The sequence below is a fragment of the Polyodon spathula genome, chromosome 24, assembly GCF_017654505.1.
Source record: "Polyodon spathula isolate WHYD16114869_AA chromosome 24, ASM1765450v1, whole genome shotgun sequence".
Lineage (NCBI taxonomy): Eukaryota > Metazoa > Chordata > Actinopteri > Acipenseriformes > Polyodontidae > Polyodon > Polyodon spathula.
Window position 1 is genome coordinate 11004507 of NC_054557.1, and position 22177 is coordinate 11026683.

Consider the following 22177-nt stretch of genomic DNA (forward strand, 5'->3'; position numbering starts at 1 on the left):
TCAACATTTAATGTTCCATAACATGCCTGCATTAGATAGCAAGGTATCAATTTTTAAACCCCAAACGTGTTTCAAGGAGGAATGCCGAACACAGCCCCTCTGCAGCATCAAGTGCAGTAACTACCAAACCAACCTCTGCGACAGAATGTAATAAGTTGAAATTGTGTCCGAGTTAAACCACAGGAGAAACACCCTTTCAAAAGGACACTGAAGAATGAGGGATGACTGAGCTGCTGGAAGCGCTGTGCTCTGATTTTTACAAAGGACGCCAGCCCTGCTTATGTGAAGCTCAACACTGAAAAGAGAAATGGGTTAGACAACACAGGTGACTGGTTCATTTACTGGTTTCCTTGATGTCCCTGGTTAGCAATAAATAATATATAAACAGAAAACAGACAGCAAATAAGATTTTAGCTGATTCCAGACTGCCTGAGATTAAAAGGGGTGGCACAGGCTTTCAGAAGACTAGAAGAGGGATGCGGAGCAGCTACAGAACCACAGTATCAATGTTCTGTTTTGCAGAGATTTTATTTTTTATTTCTTTTAATGGAAGACTCTTAAAAAGTGCATGTTTTGCTTTGCTCCACAAAGAATCCTGCCAAGAATGGGAAATTAAAGGAATACTTGATGTGGAGCGATTGATATGATCATTTTTTTAATATCGATTTCTAGCCTTGAAAAAACAAAAAGGCATGTCTACATGTGATGTGCTTATTGGCAAGTTATTCTCTATGTGGGGTTTGTGAGAATAAAAATGTACAATATTCTTAACATACAAATACATTTCTATGGAAATTTCTGGAAAAAAAACACAAGGAAAGAAATTAAAAAATTAAAACAAGGATTCTTTTTTTCCCCAAGGCAGCAGTCTGTTAATCTGTTAGTCATCTAGGTGCAACCAATTCCAATTATTATTTTATGCCTTTCAGCAATTGCATTTACCCGTGCAAAGCCAGTATCTGAAGACATGCATACATGCCATGGGAGAATTATGACTGTGGTACAGTATTGAAGACAAGTTCCCATAAACAGCAGTGGGGAGTGTAGTCAGTCAATCAGTTCAGTTATAATGAAACAGTCCATTTACCCAAAACTGGCAGTACACCACTTTGGAACAGGAAACTCCAATAATTATATATTATATATTGAGAAGAAGCAAACCAACAAGAAACAATTCTTCAAATTCTACCATGTCTCATTAAAACGAACATGCATCTATTAAGTTCCAGATTGTTTAATACATTATTAGAGTGCGTATTGAACGAAATAGACAAATGTATATATGTTTTCACATCTTGCATTAAGAAAGCTACAGTGCAAAGCCATCCAGTTACCATAAAACCAAGGCCATTAGCATCGACTTTTGGCCTTAGTCTAGTGAAAGAAAGCTTTGCTAGCTGAGAGCTGAAGGTGTAGTAGCACATATTGGCAGAGTCGTCTCTCAAGGGAGAGATTCAAAATGACTTTCACTTCTACACTGCTTTCAGTAAACCTGTATAAATGCTGGACTACGTGTAAACCTCGATATTTTGGTTCAAGGGAAAACGCTATGCAGTTTTCACTTTACGTGCATATTTCAAAATGTGCCAACTGTACTGTATTTTAATACTATTATCCAGCTACACCCCCACCCTGTACACACAGCAGACATAAAATCAAGATGACCAAACAAAAATTCAGTACATCTTTCAGAATGGTATGCATACATCTATTGGTAGTTACCATTAAGGCCTTTGTGTTTTTGTTGCTTTTCTATGAAGTACGGAGGAGTGAGTATTAATCTGTATTGCTCCAAGCTAAACAGTTGGACAGCTTTGCCTTGGAGGGACATGCATGCAGAGCAATCCCAGGACTGCTGTATATCAGTTTGCTTCACTGTACAATTCTGGTCCAGCAGCCTGTGGTACTGCAATGTAATACTGGGTCAAATTCACAACTGCTGCTACAGTATCACTTGCCATTTAGTTGGCAGTGCTGCACTGGACACACCACACTTCCTCCCCCAAATCTCTCCCAGACCTACACTTTCCTTCCCAGTTCTGGGCTGAACAGGGGAGATATGAGCTCATAGCATTCTTATGCCAGGGTCCAACTCATCCACACAGATATACACAAGCCAGCAAGTGTTAATCCACCAAATAAATTCAATATCAGGGAGAGGGTGGGGGAGCTCAAGCACCTGTTCAGGGAATTCCCAAAAGAAATGACAGGCTGAAGAAATCGCACAAAACTCGACAAACTAATCTTTCATGCCTTGTAAGAATTAATTTAGGAGGAGGGAAGGAATTTAAAATGAAAGGTGAGAGACAAAAATGAATCAGAGAGCTTATTTAAGGAGCTGTAACAGTACAATAGTCAGGGTGAGAATCTGATCTCCGGTTCTAGCACAGCTCCAAAATCGAGAGCAATCAATTTTTCAAATACCTAAACAAAAAATATATACTTACAAAATCAATGAACTCCCTGAAATCTACACAGTCACAGTATTGTTTGTGTGTTTCTTTCACATTTCTGGGTTTGATTTTCAAAATGCTTAATTCCTCAAACAATTGATGGACTTACCAAAGATTTCTCCACTGTAAATGTGGGAGGTGTCATAATTGGTTTCTTCTCCTGACATTTCTATTTTAAAATCATCTGTAAACAGGGAGGTGTCTCTCTTCATTCGAAGGTTGAAGTGTCTGCAAAATAGAAGACAAGCCTGTCACGATGAGGGTTGTTAACATTGCCGACCCCAAGTTGTATATGATAGCGATCTGTTCAAGATGGGATATGCTGCACACTATGAACCTGTATGGGTTTCACTTCAGTGCTGCCCCAGTCTCCTGTTAGTACTTTATAAAATCAGCAGTCTGCAAAACCACCTTGCATAAAAATCACTATCATTCCACTGTTAGTTTAATTGATTTCATTTTTCTCTGAAAAGGGGTAAATTCTTGAAGCAAAGCAGCTTCACTTTCAGATAACTTTCATTACAACATTACTTACATTGCTTACACTCAAGCAAAAGTATCCACACAATAACTGTTTTGCTGCGAAAGAAACTAAAGTTAATAGTTTTGTTTATATTGTATTGTATTTAAAATCTAGAATCAAAACACACAGGTTCCCTTCCGTTTCCTCATCCTCATCCGATTCTCTTGAAATCCTAATATAAACGCTTACAGAAAAGGATCTCAAGACTGTTTCTTTGGTCTGAAAGGGGCAACTATTGCTTTCTGAGCATCCTGGTCTCTGCTCCGTCCATCTGGCAAAAACATACACCATTAACTCTCCACTCAAGTGTGCAAGCGAGACCGTTTGTTTATAAACCATTTGTGGTGTAATAAAGATATTCTTATTGTTTTGCTGATAGTCTAAAAAATATGAAGATTATTTCAAAACAGGAGGACCACAACAATAAACTTCACTACCAGTGTAACAGGCAATAAGCCACCCCCTCCCTCCCCCAGTCGACGCTGCACATTAGAAACTATACAGGGACAGGTGGGGTCCAATTACGGGTAACATGCGACGTTAACAAGGCGCCTTATACCATTGTGCCAAGATAAATGAGCTTCAACTGAAATACGAACTCCATTTCATGAGTGGTAAAATAATTATAGGTACTGTAACAGTAATTACACTTAAGAATCCTTGTGCTGAAAACCAGACGATTTGTTTAATCCTGCTTTTCACAACATCCCTTATTCTCATCAGTAAAAGAATAAAGCATGTCTTTTCTATACCTCTCCAAAATAATCAGTTGTAGAATTGTTCACTTATTAAGAGGGGAACAAAACGCAACCCACTTCATACCCTGCATCGGGTCATTTTGAAAAGCTTCTGATGATTGCAAATGTTTTTTTATGTCCGTGTTTGGGGTATAGTACAATTTTAGATCTACATTTTAGCACAACTGGGATTTCTGGGAAGGTCGCACCGACGGTACAAAGAACAAAATGACTCACTGAGAATGTCATCAAGTTACATTAAGCTAATGTGTCTTTTAGTGTTACTTTAGCTCTGTTGGTTTTTGGAGGTCTGGCAATACAGACTGTAAAAAAGTACTCATATCCGAATACTTAAAAGAACGCAATAAAAATGAAGAAGTCAGAAACAATAAGGCATCCACTACTTCGTTTTTAGCCCACATTATTATTTGAAATCTAGTTCACTCATTCTCGGGGGATATTGTACTATTAGTTCTAAATTAAGAGATTTCTTAAAAGCAGGAATTTAAAAACAGGACCATTAAGGTTATATACTACAAAAGATAACAGAAAAATATCAGGATTTATCATTTCTTTTTTGAGGGATTCTTTTTTTTTTTCCCCCCCTCTAGCATTCTGGTTACCAGGACATTTTTCACAAGATTAATGTAATGATGACAATCCATTTTAAAATGGCAAAAAAAAACCACCCTTGAATTTCAAGAACATTTAAAAGAAACAAAACCATTCCACACACCAACTTATTTAGGTGTAGCGGGATGCATCTTAAATAGTAATGGTAGCTGCTCAAGGCACACAGGTAAGACCAATTCACCCGAAAGGTGCGTTCCTTCATTCCGAGAACAAAAGGACTGCTCAATGTAACCCAGTTTCTTACTGTTAGAATGAAACCTGCACGCAGTCCAAAACTCGTGTGCGTTTTACACTTGACCATATTTATTTATTCATTTTTAGAAACACACATTGAAAGGCTAGCAAGGTGATGTGTATTCACAGGGCCTGTACCTGGTATTGCACACCTCAACTGCACCCTGTTGAGGTTGACTTTCTCATTATATATCACATAGACCTAATCCATAAAATGGTTAACCTCATTTAATTTTATTTGATTTCTTTTCTGCTTCAGTTGAAGTTCAGAGATTGTACACATGTTTTATTCGTCCTGGCCAGTGATGAATTGAGTCACCGCCATCATTATACATTTTTCATTCACTAAAAATCTAAATTCATCATATCAAGCGAACGTACCTTCGGTCGATTGCATTTGCATTATATTGTATTTATTTACGGGTAAAACTTAAAGACCTTGACCATGCAAGCACATCTGAAAATTCAAACATGATAAATCACATAATATAGGGTGATTAGCATGGCATTTGGCAGTGTTTAAGGGCACCTAGAGGTTTTATTTAGAAACCAAACCGCTGTTTGGAGATGTGGCCTCCATGCAAACCCTATTCAATCCAGACTGTATACACCACAGGCCAGCAGCAGAGAACAGAAACAGTAACGTGGGGAGCTGGGAATTATTACAAGCAGCAGAATCTGTGAATTGATTCCATTTCATTTAAACATATTGGGTCAATAAGAAAAAAAACAAAAAAAAAACACACAACAACATTTGTAGATGCTTCAGAATACCTAATGAGGGAAAAAAAAAAAAAAAACTGCCGATTTTTATTTTACTGAAGTACACAGTATCCACTTGATTCAAGTTGTGAAATGTGAATATACTTAGCCAGATCATCACAGAAAAGACCACTCTGACCAAATGCCTCTTTAGATGTTATGCAAGATGCTAGTAAACTATTGTATTCTACATTACATATAAAACATGTTGTTTTCTGACCCTTAAAACAACACAAGATGAGGAGGGGGTCTCTGAATGGTTCCCCTGGTAAAAGCATGGTCATTTCTTTAACATTACACCATCAGGGTAAACAGCAGCACTTGTAAATGATGATGCATAAAGTATTTCAGATCAATAACATTCAAGTTCTAAAATCAATAGTAAAAAAAGTGACCATCCACACCCCCTCCCCCCACTCCTACCTCCAAAACATAGAATTCCATATTTGGGGCTTGTCAAGTGCTCTGTTCAAGTACAGGGTTTCCCTACTGTAATTCAGTACATTCTAGGACATACATTAGCCTAGGGGAGCGCAACTTGGTCAAATACTATAAAAACCTGTATCAGAAAAGGCACTCTTCAGCCCACATTACCAAAGGCATCTCCCTCCCACAGTCAGTACTTTGGCAAGCAGCACAAGAGCAGGGGGATACATGTGCTAACAATATCAATTTAATTTAATATTCTACTAGGAGGTGTTTCCAAAGCAGTTTCCTTAAAGCGCCAGGACTCCCTTAAATAATAAAAACTCTTGTACACAGTCTTCCAGTGTAAAAGAATAGGAATTTAAAATAGCCACCTTTCAGGTCCCAGCTATTCATTTTTGAATATATTCAACTCGTTAGTACCGTCTGCACATTTGGAAATGGAAAGGATGATGTTTCGTTTTATGCAAAGCAATAGACGTTGCTGCGCCAGCTGGTTCCTCAGCTGCCCTTTCTCATTTTTGGCAATGTGCCAGCTTTACCCTACTGAGCCAACTGGGATGAAGGACGAGCACCACAACGTTTCCCGCTGGTTTCTTTTGATGGGATTTAAAAAGAAAAATTAACTTCACACACAAAAGTTGAACGCCCTTAATAAAAACAGCACACTTTACAGTTTAATTAAAAACGCTGGGATACACTTAACAAAAACTTTACAAAAGGTGCAAAAATAAAAAGGCAGAGTGATCAGGGAAAAAAAAAAAAAAAAAAAGTTTAATAAAAGGTCAGGCATCATTTCTAAATGTCCTGCACCATTCACTCCACATTGATATTGTACAGAAGGGTTTCAGAGGGACTGGTCGCCCTTGTAATCTCAATGTCCTGGGACTGGGTGTGTTCTCTCAGGGTAAGATTAACATTGTCTGTTGTAACGCCTGTGGGATGTGTCAAAAATCAGGGAGCAGCTAGTGAAAATACATAAAATCCAACATTGTATCCGAGTGACCTGAAAGGACAGTAAAGCATGTTACCGTAAAATCTGTATTTTTACCTATCGGCCACTCAGCAGGCAGACCTCAATCTATATTCGCATTGGAATATGGAGTTTAACATTTCCCTGTTTAGTGTTAAAGTAGTCAAAGTAGCTACATTATTTGTTTCAAGGACGGAGGTACTCTAGATATGTATTCTATTTTCAACATGGAGAATAGATTTAAAAAAAAAGAACACTGCACTTTACATGACAGAACGCCCTTAAGGCTTCCACTACACATTATTACTCACTCATTTTAAAAGAACAGATCTAATATTAGCGTCAGTACTGCACATTTATTGCATCCACAGCCTAAAGCCACAGAGGCAGAGCGTTTCCTGGTTCACATTAAACAAGCACATCCCGATGAGATTACACAGCGGATCATCATTGTGGGAATTCCAAGCAGAGGATTTTTGCTGGAGGTTTGAGATGTCCTTACTGTACTGACTTTTGATGGTTCCCCCAAATACCACATCCATCCTTCACCTTAAGTGCACACCCTCCTTAAAAAGAGGACACTGCATGCTGTAGTCAAGTGTGTGAAATGAGTGCCAATCATCTGCTACGGAATATTTGAAACCATGCTCCTAGAAGCAGGCAGCAATGTTCCAGATCACGGATTAGAGCTGTTTTTGGCACTCGAGGCAATTTTCCTCCAAAAGCAACAGCCTGCTGAGCATAAAGAATAAAAAACACACCACTGTCATCTGGATTCAGTACATATGCACACCAGAAGTACAGAGGCTAATCATTTACATACAGTGTACTTCATGCAACATGTGGTCTGATAAGAAATATAAAAATATAAAAAAAAAAAAAACGACCTGATGATTCATATTTCCAGGAACAGAACAAGAAAACTTGACCACACCAAACCCTCAGCCAGGAAAAGGGTCAGGGTGTTCACTTTTGAAGTTTCAGATAAGGAAACAAAATAACTTGAGATCTAACCAATTCATTTTAATGAAAAGGTGGCAAAAAAAAAACACCCACAACAACAAATCACACAGAATGGACACAGTCCTCTGTTTAATCGTTTTGCAGTGACCACTTTCAAAAGGTTGATTTCTGGAGCCAGCATTACACAGCCATTAACATTAGGCCAATAGGAAATCCACATTACCTGGAGGAAAAGCACTGAAGGCTGATGCATTGCAGCAAAGCTACATCTTGCTTGGTCCCCACCTCTACGATCTCATTTCATCTTGGCGAGAGTGGAGTCCAATATTAGCATGTAAATAAGCTACTCCCATGTAACAAAATCAGGAACACGGCTCGCTGAAGAGAAACTTGACATGGACATTGAACACAGAGGGATCTTGTAATATTATTCTTGTTTGAATCCATTTTATACATTTTCGGTTTCATTCATCACATTCCAAGGACCTTAAAGTTAACCCTTTGCGGTCCCATATTACAATTTTCCCTTTCCTTTCCAAAAAGACGTAAGGCACGGGTCTCTAGTCTGTTTTTTCTCCAGAAAAAGCAGAGAAAACCTTTCAATGGCAGAGTGAGACCGACAGGAGCCGAATGAAACTGAAAAAAAAGGGCGCATCTCATAGCCCCATGCATTACAGAGATAACACTGACAAAGGAGGTAGCTGCTTCTTCATCCAGCGTTCAAAGAATATCACGGATATTTGCAGAGCTTTGAGATGTTATAGTAATAAAATAATGACTTGGATCGCATTATTGAGAAGTTTGGTGATAGAACAAGTGATCAGGAGAGGATTTACAAGTATGCACGGCTATAAAGAGGTATGTGAAAAATACAGCGAACAAGGGATGGGGCTTGGCTGGAGACACAGTACCGAGTGTCCTTTTGCAATTCAGTGCCTTTTAAACCTGTTTTACTTTGACAAATATATTTTAAAAACAGCGTGTGTGAAAATAAATTGGATGTGACGCACCTGACAAGTGCTGAAAAAATGGACTGCAAAGAGTTAAAAGGAGCACCCTGGCAGCTTCAAAAATCAAGCTTTAAAAATCATGTGAACAAGTACATCTTGTACATGGGCGATTCAGAGAGCTGTTTTGAGGCCACAGGGATGCGTTAATTTGGTGACCGTAATCAGAAAAGGATACCAAGTGCAATAAACAAGAAGAATACAATAGTTAGAAAGCAGGCACGTCAACTGACATTTACATTTAAACTCAACTGTATGGTGCTATCTAGTGGCCATGGAGATGCCACGGAGACTTCTACGTCATTGACCTGGAATGAGCAAGCACACGAGAAATTAACACCTGCTGCCTCGGAGTATATTTCTTACTAGCAAACTAGTCAAGGTTCAGCTAGAAGAATGAATACTTTACTGAGGGACTGGGAAACAACGCTATTACTGCTCCCCGGCTGCTGTTCAGTTTCACTTCCAAGTTCGACCCTGAAGACCCTGAAGATGTTCTACTCCCATTTACCACTTATTGCAAAGTTTAGTTCTCAGATAAAACCATCCCACCTTTAACGGCTGGGTCAAGGCTTATAAAAGCAGAATTCCTAGAACAGAATGTCAGGCTCCTGTTTTACATATATTCTACCCTCCTGGGCCTGCTGACAGTAGAAAGCAACACTCAGGGCCCCTCCCCCCCAAGGCTCAGTGGTGCCTCTCTTTACAGATTCTTAACAGGAGAGTTGCCGAGGAGCCGGAATATTAAAAAGGCAAAAGTATGGAAATACTGCGTTACATCCCTCATCCTTCACAGACAGGGCTGGTCACCTGGCAGCCTGGATAACTACTGTAGACCAGCTCAATAATGCAGTCTGCACAAGCACAGTCAAAGTAATGTCAACCTCCTGCCTCTGTCGTGAACGTGATCCTGAAAACACGACAACCACTTCTACTGTCTAAACTGTGTGTGTTTATTGCAGCCCGTTTTAAAGACATTCAAGCCTACAACTCTTTAATCTCATTGTTCTGGCGCACTGCGGTTCCTTTTTGTTCTGTTCCTTAATCCTTATCCCAGGAGAACACACGGAATTCTGTTTTGGAAGATGGTTCAAGAACACACTTCAGCCGAGAGGCCGCTGGGACACAACCAATTGTCCATAAATCAACTGAGCAGCTACCACTGAAATTAATACAGCACATATTTTGCCTCACAGGCTGCCAAGAAGCAAAATATGCAGTTTATAGTATTGTATATACTGGATAAGCAGCATCTTGGTTCAATAACTCATGATTACCGTAACACATTGTTACTGTAATCCTGTACCATTTTTGCAGAAGTCGCAAACAGCTTCTGATCTACTGGTAAGGATATAGAAACGCCAACATTGTAAGGGACACCTAGCCAAGTTTAAAAGATCAACTATCTTGCAATCAGTTTGGATAAACAAAAAAAAAAAAAAAAGGATGGATCTGTTTGCCTGTTACACAACATGCAGTACGAACTCCACGAAGCACTTTGGGAACTTTTACCTGTAAAGTTTGCAGTAGTTTACACTGTTGCACATTATACATCCTTCACTCAAACAGTAAAAGGCTCTTTTTTCTTTTTAAATCAAAACAAAAAAGACAAGCTTTTACTTTACATCAATGAAAACCCTAGCCACTTGGTTCCACTATACCTCAATTTACATGAGTGTTTAAAGTTATGGTTAAGATACATTTCAATACTAGCACCTGTCAGTTTGAAGTAATAAACTAGCACAACAAAACTCCCTTCAGGTCAGTACAGTACCTGCTTCAAGCCCAGAGGACAGCACAGGATGAACCCATTCCCATGATGCATCAGAGCCATTCCCTCTTCCCTCTGCCAGGCACAGTCAGTCAGTCTTATAGATCAGTTTCTCAGCACTCATTACCTCTGCAATTTCATGGCGGAGATGTCACGATCACACTTCATCATCAATCTCAACAGCACTACCCTTTTAATACATGGCCTGCTGAGACAGAGCGCACCATTAAAACAACCAGCCTATTACCAGAAGTGGCAGGTAACATGTAATTGCAGAGCACATTTCCATTAAGCACACTGCTATTTGCAACTTTCCGTGCCGTTAAAAAAACACACACACGCGGCTCTCCTTTGCTGCTAAACAGTTTTTGTTTTCTCCCAGCCATCATTTTCATATACTCCCACAACAGCTGATTGTTCCAGCCCATGCAAGGCTGCTAGCATCACCAAGCACCTCAAGTCAATAAACGCTCTTTTCATTTCATGTTTCTTTCAAGCTTGTCACAAGTCGCAAGCCGGTGTTGGAGCTTTCTTCATGAAAACCATACATGAGTCTTGTGATGCCTCCATCTTTAGAGTAAATGCACACCACTGAGAACCAGCTTGGCTTTGGCTCACAATCGCCTACCATCAACCCACACAGAATTAGCCGAGCAAGCTTACCAGCAGGCAGGAGCCGACACCAAACCCCATGTATCTGGACAGTTCAGTAAGATCTAATAGAAAAATATTTTACATTTTTTTCTATTTTAGGCCTACTGTATACCGTATATTACCACACATAGGCTGCAGAAAACTGTTGTTCATGTTTCTTTCAGCGGTTAAAGAACACACTTAAATCTGCTTCAGTATGAAAGATAATTTATATTGTAGAGTTTGCAGGTCCACGGTTTGTATTCTACTGGCACCGCTCCACCAGTCCAGCAAGAAGAGCAGCACTTACTGTAAGTGCCTGAAAAAATAAAACACACAGAATTACTAATAGTACACAGGCTGCACACTCCCTGGGGTACCAAAGCAACAACATTTGCAGGTTAATTTTAATAAACCTCAGCAGCTAAAAGTTTTTGGTCGGCGCAAAACACAGTAGAAAACAAAACAATTTCTGAAGTTCCAAACAAATGTACATACTAAAAAAAGACACCAAAAAAAAAAAAATAATAAACCACAATCCTCCACCACAACAGTAAATAACACAGACTCTTATACAAGCAATATTAAGAATATCCTTAGAAAGTTTCATTGCAGGAGAAACAGTTCAAGACATTTACAGGAAATAATAAAAATACGTTTTATAGGCATGAGTGGGAGAATGATTAAACATTAAACCTCCTGAAAGTGAAAGCAAATTATATTAGAAGAGCTTGGTGCTGAATCAGTCAAAGGGTAAAAGTGCCAGGATGGGATATGAAACACATTTTGCTGAAAGCTAAATCAATGTGAGTGCCGGATAAGAGAAGGGAATGTAAAACATCTTAATTTATAGAGGAAATCTAAAGTTTAACACAATGACACATGTCACACCCAAACACCCGGTCAAGTGAATAAGACTGCTACTGTTTGTGGTCAGTTAGAGGAACTGAAACCCATTTTCTCTGTGCACATGTTACCTAACCACAGAGCCATACAGTACTGTTCCGCATGCCCTTTTAAATAATTCTACAGCTATAAAAATATGCAAGGCTTAAGACATCACCATTCTCCAAAATTATCAGCAGCTTCATTGTAAATGTGGAACTACGTTTCTGGGTCTGAGCCACACACTCTAATGCTAACTTCTAATACAAAATTATTGTTGTGGAAAAGGCTGATTTCATTAACAGTTTTTTTTTTTTTTTTTTTTTTTTTTTTTTAAAAAGCTCAAGTGAAATTTTCCTTAAGACATTACATGCTGTATCAGAGCACTTTTAGTCACTCCTTCTTAGGGAGGGAGACTTTGTACGGCGATTAAAACATGGGGTTCTTATCAGTAAAGCGCCAAAAAAAAAAAAAAATGTTAGTTCTGCTGTGCCATTAGCAAACATTAACTTTATGAAAGTCACATCCATCACGCCCTGTTTTACGCTTTGAATCCCTTTGACTATGACCTACTGTACCTTCCTGTGTCATGATTCCCACAAAGTTTAGAAGGTTTTATCTCCAGCCACCGATTCTAAGCAGCAGGTCTTACCAAGATACTGGCTCAGCTTCTACACTTGGAAACAAACATTCAACCAGCAGCGGTCACTGAGCACAATACAGTGAACTACCCCTAGTCTATTTTCTTCTCTAACCAGCAGGAGAGCAAAGGCCTGTAGCATTGCCTGTGGGCCGCCAGCCAAGATCGGCAAAACAGAACAGAAAAACATGAGCATGACCCTGCAAACCATGGTGCTTTTGCAAGGCAAATCACTGGGGACACCCACATTAACAGAAAGCCGTGTGCTTTAATCTTCCACGAGGTGTTCCCTTGAAGGTTAAGAAAATGTTTTAAAAAAAAAAATTCAACATGAAAACACTTGTAACGAAGTAGCCGCCTTCACCTGACCCCTGCCTTTTGCATTGGACCCAGCTGATGCAACATGCTCCGGACAGCTGGCTAGGTCTCCTGTGCGTCAAGAAAGCCTATGGAACTAAAAGATCTGGAGATCTGACAAGTCAGTAGCAGGCATCTCAGAAAAGGAGAAAGTCATTAGGCACGTTTTCACTGCCATTTCTGATCCGGATCAAAAGCATCGGTAACATTTGATCCCTCCAGCACTCGGCTCGGTCGAGTTCCAGCACGCCCTGCGGTGCAGTGCCGTCATTATTCATCCTCACATATTACACAAGCTCAACAGTGCCGTCCGTCAACAAAACAAGTGCGAATTGAAATCTTGGGTTTGGATGACAAAAATGTGTTGATTTTAAACTCACATAGAAAAGGCTTCAACGCAGTCTGAATGACTTCAGCTTGCGTTTCATTTCAAAAGGGAGCCCTAGTGATAACACACACACGTTATACTGCCAACTAAATTCATACAAATCCATACCCTTCTGTAACATTAGGAATGAACTACAATGCATTGCCTCGCCATCTAACCATTTTACTCTATTCCTGGGGTTATGAAACAGACAGAATCCACTACGTTAGAATATCACAGTATCATTTAAAAGCTTGTGCAGATACTGCAGTTCTGTTCTGTGCCAAAACGTTGAGCAAGCCAATGTAACAATCTGCAATTTATATGTGGTCGATGGAGGAATTTCTAAATAGCACACAACATTTTCAAAACCCACTAATACAAAAGAACAGCAACAGCTATAAGTTGCAGTTGCCTTTGCAGCCTGTTCCATTATAGGTTGCTGACCGAAGACGTCGAAAGTCATTTGAAAAGCTTGAGCAAGGTTAGGCTTCAACCACGTAACTCCTACATTAGCTGCTTCCAAAGCCAGATTATATAAAACGGTGAACCAAAATCTGTCTCATAATTATGAAAAGACGAACATATCCTAGCAGAACAGAAACTCTACAGTGGTTTATTGAGATAATACAATAACATGCCAAAATGACATTAAAATATATACAAACTGTATTCAACACAGTGGCAAAGACAGTGCAAGTGAACGTTATCCTGTCCCTACAGTTCAAACCTATAAATAAAGCACTCAGTGTTGAGAGGTTGGAGTTCAATTGGAGTTTTTAAATTGTATTCTCCGTTTTTGAATGAATTACTGTATCTGCTAAAGCCTAACAGGATTCAATTCATGGTCATGTATCCCACCTCACTGGCCTAGTCACATTTTTTCTGTGGCTTTTCAGTCTGGGATAATTAATATCCATACAAAGAGAGACAGAGACCAGCGAATGCCTTCTCCATTCTGCACTGTACTGCAAGACCAGGTTGTTGCTTTTATAATATAATCCAGGAGAGGTGGTAATTCTTCCTCAAATGATCAGGGACCAGTGCAGCTATTAATAACTACAAGAGTTTCCAGATGGAAAGGCAAGAGAGACCCGAGCAGTGATGTAAGTGGGCCACAGATTTACAGCTTCCTCCTGAAAGTCCTCATTATAAAGTCAATGGCAATTTGTCAGGTAGGATGTCATCTAATGGATTTCAGGCACAGGGTTGATAAGGTGGGTTGATAAGGTAGGTTCAACCTGTGGTCAACAGCAGTGTCTGGTAAAAACAGTACAAAGCAACTTGATTTCAAGTGAGGTGGAGCAAAGGGTGAAAAAAAAAAAAAAAAAAATGATAATCACCAATTGATATTATCCGTTATCACGGTACTAATTACTTTAACCTGGTATACTTACTGTAAAAGGAGATTTAACAAAAAGCCTGTTTTATTATATCTGTTCATTTTTTTGTGCTTATGAAAACAATGCATATTTGAATATGACATGTACCGCACTGTAGCTCTTGGGTAAAAAAAAAAAAAAAAAAAAAAAAACTAATTACAGTACTTGAAGACTTGGGAAGACCAACATTTCCCTGGAAAAATCAATTTTCAGTTTTAATAGCTAGTGGAAGCTACTGCGCAAGATATGTCTGATCCATTAAACTGTTACACTAGATCCTGTCAGTGGAACACTTTTGAATCTTAATAAAATCCTCCCAATAAAAGCTCATCCCAACACTCTACCTTGCTCATTCGGGAAGTGTTGTTGGTAGGCATTTAGGCTAACCTCATTATCGTGGGGTTGCAAATTCACATGTGTAAATGCGCTTGCACTACAATATGCACTGCATGCAGACCACAAAGAGTTAAATAGGGTGTGTTTCAGAAAGCCACATGGTTCTTTGAGATTACCAGCCGTTACATCTCAGATGACCTTCTGCATGCAGTCCAGCTGGCTGCCCTAACTCAATACTTTAATCCTGATCATGGCAGATAAATGCAATACACATGAATAGCAGTTTGTGTTTCTCCTTAAGAGATTCATTAGAGGTTCACTAAACTGGATGTTCACATCTTTTTAAAAGTAACCACAACCACAGAATAGCACATTAAAGTTTACTGACTCAAGCTACAGTATGAGGTAAAAGGTCATAAAAATACTGAATCTCAGGGTCACAGGACATTTATTTTACATATAATTGAGCTAAAATTTAGAAATGGCAGCGACCTACTATCCAACGGCATAGCCTCTTGACTTCTGTTCCAGAAAAACACGTAGTCTAACGCAGTTATAAACATAATACTGACAGCCAGTACGATTCAGGATTATATTATTAGACATTTCTTTCACTGGGATCAATTTCCTTCGTACGTGCTACTGTAAGGAAGATTGGATAAGAGCAGCACAATAAGAATGATTGGCACTGCTCAACTGTCCGATCTGTCAAAAAAAAAAAAAGTCAGTTTGACAATCTGACACTTCAAAAATCAACGTGTCACATTTAGAATTTATTCATGCCTGTTTTGCTGTGATGACACAAACTGATCTATTTATGTAGAGATACTGGCTTATGTTACAATGACAGCATAAGAAACCAGAGAGAAGGATTTGAATGGGTAATTATTAACCCTGGTCAGATCCCCAAGATGCAATAACTGTACACCTGTAACCTGTCATTTCTGTAGTATATATAGGGTCACCTTTTAAAAACTTTGATTCCACATATTTCAAAAGTTACTTTGGTTCCATAATGTACGTAGGAGATATTACATTAAGCGCAAAACAAAAGTTTGTAAAGTTTATACAGCGATGGTTGTACATGTTAAAAAACAACCAGGAAAATATGAAATATAATTTTTTTTAAAAAGCTCTATTTCTTTCCCATTATTAACAGAACATACTTGCATAAACATTTTCAATTTCTTAAGCCTTCACCTACAAAAGGAAACAAAATAAAATGCCCTTCAGATTAAAAAAAGATGGAACTGACCGCACGTAAAGGTTATAAAACAAAACATTTGTAAATAAGCCATGTTACAGTGTGTATGAATCAAGGCGTGAGCTTGTCGGATTGAACGCATGGGTGTACATGCACATACACTTCAGCAGTAGAAAACATCTGCAGCTTCCTCCTCAACACGCTGGCTTAGCAGTGTGTGCGGCACTCGCAAACAGTCAGTCACTGTGGTTACATGAGATAAAGCATTCAGAAAACTGAAAATTGGTGTTCTGAAAACGACACTTCTGTGTTTACATGACTTGGAACAGATAATCCAAATTACAATTCTGATCAAAATCAACTGTGCACATGCATTACATATTTTGGAAAACGTTTAGCATTTGCGCATACGCAGTAGTGAGTAGGATGGGAAAAGACAGGGTTCAGTTGCAGTAAAACTAAGGCATGAATGATTAGGTATTTTAGACAATTTCTTTCCTAAACCACGTATTTAAATGAAAAGACAAGGCAAGACTGGTTACAAGGAAGCAACATGTATTGCTTCAGTTTACCAACAATCGTATAGGGTAGCATTAGGAGGTACAGTGATTGGCATCCCCAGCCACCCCAGGGCACTGAAATGTGGCACGTGGAGGATCATGCAGACTGCAGCAGATGCCTGTGCGTGTTAATTGCATTAACTGCTCAATATGGCCTTCATCATGAAAAGGGCCCCCATCCTTGGGATCTCATTCAAACTGCAGAATGCAGCAGTTCCACAGGGACATTCAACACCTGCACCAGCAGCAGGGATCAGGAGCAGTGCAAAGTGACCCAGTGACTTTGCTACAAGAATACAATACAAAACACGACTGAAACCGAGGAGGGCTTTACAATGAATTGCACTGGTCAAACGCGGGACATGGGGAACAGAAGGGTTCTTTGTGCACCACAGAGCTACTGTAGCTTTTGGTCCCTTGATTCCAGCTAGAGGCTTCTTTAGCAGTGTACCCCCACCTCACTGAACCCTGGAACAAAACTACACTGCTGACCAGGCTGAGAGCCCCAGCCATCAACCTGTTCATCACCACCGAGAAAAGAAATCGAATAAGATGGTTATCTGACTGTACAACTGACTACCCAGGAAATACCAACTGCGAGCGTTTTACAAGAAAGCCATTCAGACAGGATGCAGTCTCATGCCACACCCTTGATTAGTGTTAACATTTGTTAAGCAACATCAAATTTAACTAAGGCATTTGTAAGGGCTCCCGAGTGGTGCACCCAGTAAAGTGCTCCGCATGGAGTGCAGGATGCGCCTTACAGCCTGGAGATCGCAGGTTTGAATCCAGGCTATGACAATGCCGACCGTCACCGGGGGTTCTTAGGGGGTGGCGCACAATTGGCCAAGCGCCGCCCGGGTAGGGAGGGATTAAGTCGGCAGGGGAATCCATGGTTCACCACCGATAAGGCACCTGTGTGTCTGCAGTCAAGCCATTCAGATCTGTGTTGTCCTCTGGCACTACAGGTCTAGTGGCTCTGCTGTGGACCCAGGCATTTGTTATTTTCTTACTATATAAATGCTTTTTTTTTTTTTTTTTTTTTTTTTAATGTATTTGTTTATTATTGCCCAGATGTGTTATTACTCCAGAGCGGATTCACTTCTGCATCATAGGCAATTGCTGCTGCACAACGAAAAGCGAGCTAGCTCTGGGGGAAATGTTATTTTTAGGACCACGCTGCTGTTTAGGGAGTAAAATAGAGAGAGTGAGCCAGGAGCAGTATAACTGGTCTGGTAATGTGCATGTCAGCAGTGACAGACTGCAACTGAAGGAAAATGAAATGATACAAAAAGCACAAAGAAATACACAAACAGACATGACACTATTACAAGGTTTGCCATCATGTCTTCTTGTACGGTATAACATTGCAGGGATGGAAATAAAGACTCCTATTATTTCCATTCCAGGTTTTAATACACACTTCATTGGTATTTATGTAATATGCACAGTTGTGTCCTATAAAACTCCTAGTAAAACCAGAAATGGATCAAACTGCTATGCAATGAGAGTCTTATTTTCCATCCCAGTTGTGCATCGTAGGATTCATATTTATAAACTGACATTTACTGATAGAACTTCAACAGCAGTTTTGAAATATGAATACCAGTACAGGCTTGATTTTGTTTATTTCAGATTTTTATGGACGATTCCACACTCAAACAGCAAGAACCTTGCATGATGATCTAACTTGATCTTTGACAGAGATGATTTAACAGCATCACTAAATTTAACAACACACCCACACTGGAGTGTGTTTCCAAGCCGGGGAGCAGAGGTAAAGTACGTTTATATCATTAGACCTCACAGTCTGCCCGGACTGCAGAGACATAGCTTGTTAAACTGCAGCTACACGTCAGGAGTGAGATTTCTACCATTTGAGCTCGAGGGGAAGATTTAAAAATCCTTATTTTTTTGTGCCATCTGCTATTCATCATTCTCTGCTACTTCCAGACTGTCTGTACACGGAATCTAGATTACAGAAACTGTGCATTTAATACATAGCTACATAATTTAAAATATACCATTTAGTTGAATGGTTTCCCTAATTACATATATACATACACACACACAAAAAATATACTATACATGCCAAAAAGCCAAGCTGTACTGTATTAGGATATGATTACAGAGGCATCACGATTTTTCTAATTCATCGTTTTCTTATTTCAAAAGGAGAATTAGCAAGAATAATATTTCCTCACAGTGGGAGCTGGTAAGCTATTCAACAGTACAGTACTGTATGCACTGCAAGTTAAAGATTTCATGTATGACGTCACATGTATTAGACTACTGTTCTGTTTGAACACTGTTAGGAAAGGTATCGAAGCATTCACATTCTTACTACTGTACACATTCATGCTTTAAGCAGTTTCTAACTTGCATCGAAGAAGAAGAAATGTGTGTGTGCTTTTTTAGCACCTCGAAGCACCCAGGGAAATGGCACATTACAGCATTTACCACATTTCAAAACACAGGCCTGTCTTTAAAAGATAAGCCCATTTCACAATAGCTCAGACAGGAACTGTGTTAACACCTGATGTTTTGCTAAACTGGACGGCCATGACAAGTGGAGTAGTGGTGTCAGTCAGCTGGAAGTACAATTAGAGCACCAGGAAAAGAACCAGCAATGCCCTTTGTGAAATGACTGGAGCATGGGACCTACCCTTTTCCATTTATTGCTGTTGCAGCAACTTTAAATGAGTAAGGAGTTTCAAAACGAAAGCGAGAACATCCTGAATAGCATGCAATTAATGCAATGACCTGCTTACGGCCAGAGAGCTGCTTTCCAGTGCTAGATATCTTCAAAACGGGCAGGTTTAGGTTGGCAGGGTGTCCTCGGCTCACCGCGCACCAGCAACCCCTGTGGTCTGGCAGGGCTCCTGCGGGCCTGCCTGTAAGCTGCGTCCTCCGACGCTGTAGCTCTCAGGTGGGTCTGCAGTGTGAAGAGAAACGGTCGGCTGACGGCGCACACTTCAGGAGGACAACGTGTGTTCATCTTCTCCCCTCCCGAGTCAGCACAGTGGTGGTAGCAGTGAGCTGAGCCTAAAAATAAAATTGGCTATTCCAAATGATTAAAAAAAAAAAAAAAAAAGCCCACCCCACACAACAATTGGTGACTACTACATTTTTTTTTTTTTTTTTAAATGTATGTAATCCTGCAGATATATAAAATCACATTAACATTCTCTAAGAAAAGGATATAGCTAGGCGACTGCAAGTTCAAACATCTTTACATGTTTGTAATCCATCTTACTGAATTTTCCAGTTTAAAGCTCTCACTTTCTGGACTCAGATCAATCAGCTTTTTAATAATCAAATCTCTTGGAAATGCCAGACAAGGAGCGGAACAGATGCCTTTAGAAGCTTAAATAGCTGGTACTTACAGAATAAAGACAGGCTGCAATGAGCGCACTAGTTTCAACACTACAGATAAGAATTCATTTCATACATAGAATATTCTCAAGGACTCCCAGACAGAAAGCACCAGCCAGTCCAATTAAACACAAAACTCCTTTGGATCCATTTTCCTAAATATCGTCTAACTCTTAAATGGCTGCCCCTATACTATCATTTGTAGATTCTTATACTATACTCACTTCAACATACTGGAGCACTAGGCTTTAATTTTATTTTTTCCAAAAAAAACCTTAAAGATTACAGAAACTGCACTAGAGTTTGCTGCCACGAGCAGATGGCCACTTTGAATTTTTCTTGGATAGTGACCCAATAAAAAAATCCAACTGCTTTTAAAAAGGGCTGTGGAACTTGATCTATCTGGACTTTCTACCTGCAGTAATGAACCACCAATGAACAACTGTACAGACACTTACTGGTGCTGTATGGAGTGCCCTTAAATAAGACGGACACTACAGTGACTGTCTCTGAACGTAGTTCACACATCAAAATGCGACGTGTAGAGCTCTCCGCGTTTTACTTTCAGGTGCATTTTATTAGCAAATCATAAATTACAGCATGAATTAGGACTAATAATTAGTTGTCCTATTGTTACAGTTATTAATGTACAGACAGTTTGCAATATGTCAGAACGGTAACACTGCATTGTACATGCAGGACTGCAGGCTTACCATCTCCGATTTCTTTTTCTTGTACCTAAGTTGGAGAGAAAGGTGTACTTGTGATATAATACAATGACTAACCTGCCATGTGCGTGGAAATCCAGATGCACAAATTGATCGGCGGGGGAAACCGCTCTTTTGGCACGTTCGTGCGTCTGATGTAATAGATCGGTGTTGTACGACAAACCTTCATAGTGCTTAATGTATTTATTCAGAGGGTTTCCATACTGCCCTGCAAACATAAAAAGGAGAGAATTAGCAGCAAGAATACACCCCATGGCAACCACAATTGGAAGCCAGCAGCCTGACCACAGAATGCAAGATGATAGTATACTGCAGATGTATGTTTGGGTAGAGGAAACTGTGCACCCTGGGCTACTCAAGCTTCTAATGTCATGCACTGTGACCTTGCTATGCTTGTAGTAGAAGAAAACCACAGCAGGGAACCAGAGTTAAGACGTGACCTTGGTTAACTGTTTGAGCCCGATTACAATATTGCTAACAAGCAGGCGAGTCAGCAGGAAAAACTCCTCTATTGTATATAAAAAGCCAACCAGACTGCCACTCAACATATGTGCAGTTCAGTAAAACACCAGGGAGAGCCCTATTTTAAGGATTTACACAGTGATAGGAAACAGAATGAAAAGGCTCAATATGGCACACATTTTCCCCTGCCCCACACTGTGCTTCTCACACAGAGGCGAAATATTGGATGCCAAGCATTAACTTTTAAAAAAAACAACAGAAAAAAAAACCCAATGTGTTTTTACAGAGATATGATGTGTGGCAGGAAGATCATATTATTTATTCCAGTCTTAATCATATTAACACAGAGGCCCCACAACAGCGGCAGGATACAGACATTTCTTGTTTATTATTTTTTCCTTGGTTTAAAGCTTCATTTCCCAAAAGGCCCGTTTGGAAAGGGGCTGGGAAGTACTTTAAATGTTTTCAGGAAACCCATCCCCCTCAGGTGAGGGAATGTGGCATAAACAATTTTGACAACCGTTAGGCTGAATTCTAAATGTTTAACACTGTCAACCATTAGCATCCTAATTTGAATTGACACAGTAACAGCCTGTAGTTCAAAAGTTCTGACTGGGAGGGCTGCACCTTTGTAAATGCACTTTGCCTTCATAAAACTGACTCATGAGAGAACTGCACACTGGAAAAAGTTAATTATGAAACCATTATCAGAACTAAATGTTTGTTTCTCTGAATAGAAAACCACCAGAAAATGAGCAACTTCCCA

General features: G+C 39.7%; 1 protein-coding gene across 3 annotated transcripts in view; it reads right to left on the reverse strand.

Moving 5' to 3' along the window:
* The window catches only part of LOC121299163 (disintegrin and metalloproteinase domain-containing protein 10-like), a 64140-nt gene that overhangs the window by 24764 nt on the left and 17199 nt on the right, over positions 1-22177 (reverse strand). For 2 of the 3 annotated variants that reach the window (XM_041226752.1, XM_041226753.1), the window contains exons 2-3: positions 21007-21157; positions 2563-2681 (exon numbers count right to left, since the gene is read on the reverse strand). In XM_041226752.1, the coding sequence (XP_041082686.1) occupies positions 2563-2681; positions 21007-21157 (270 nt within the window). Of the gene's footprint in view, positions 1-2562; positions 2682-19617; positions 19718-21006; positions 21158-22177 lie in introns of those variants that run through there. The other variant, XM_041226754.1, reaches the window with a different exon arrangement.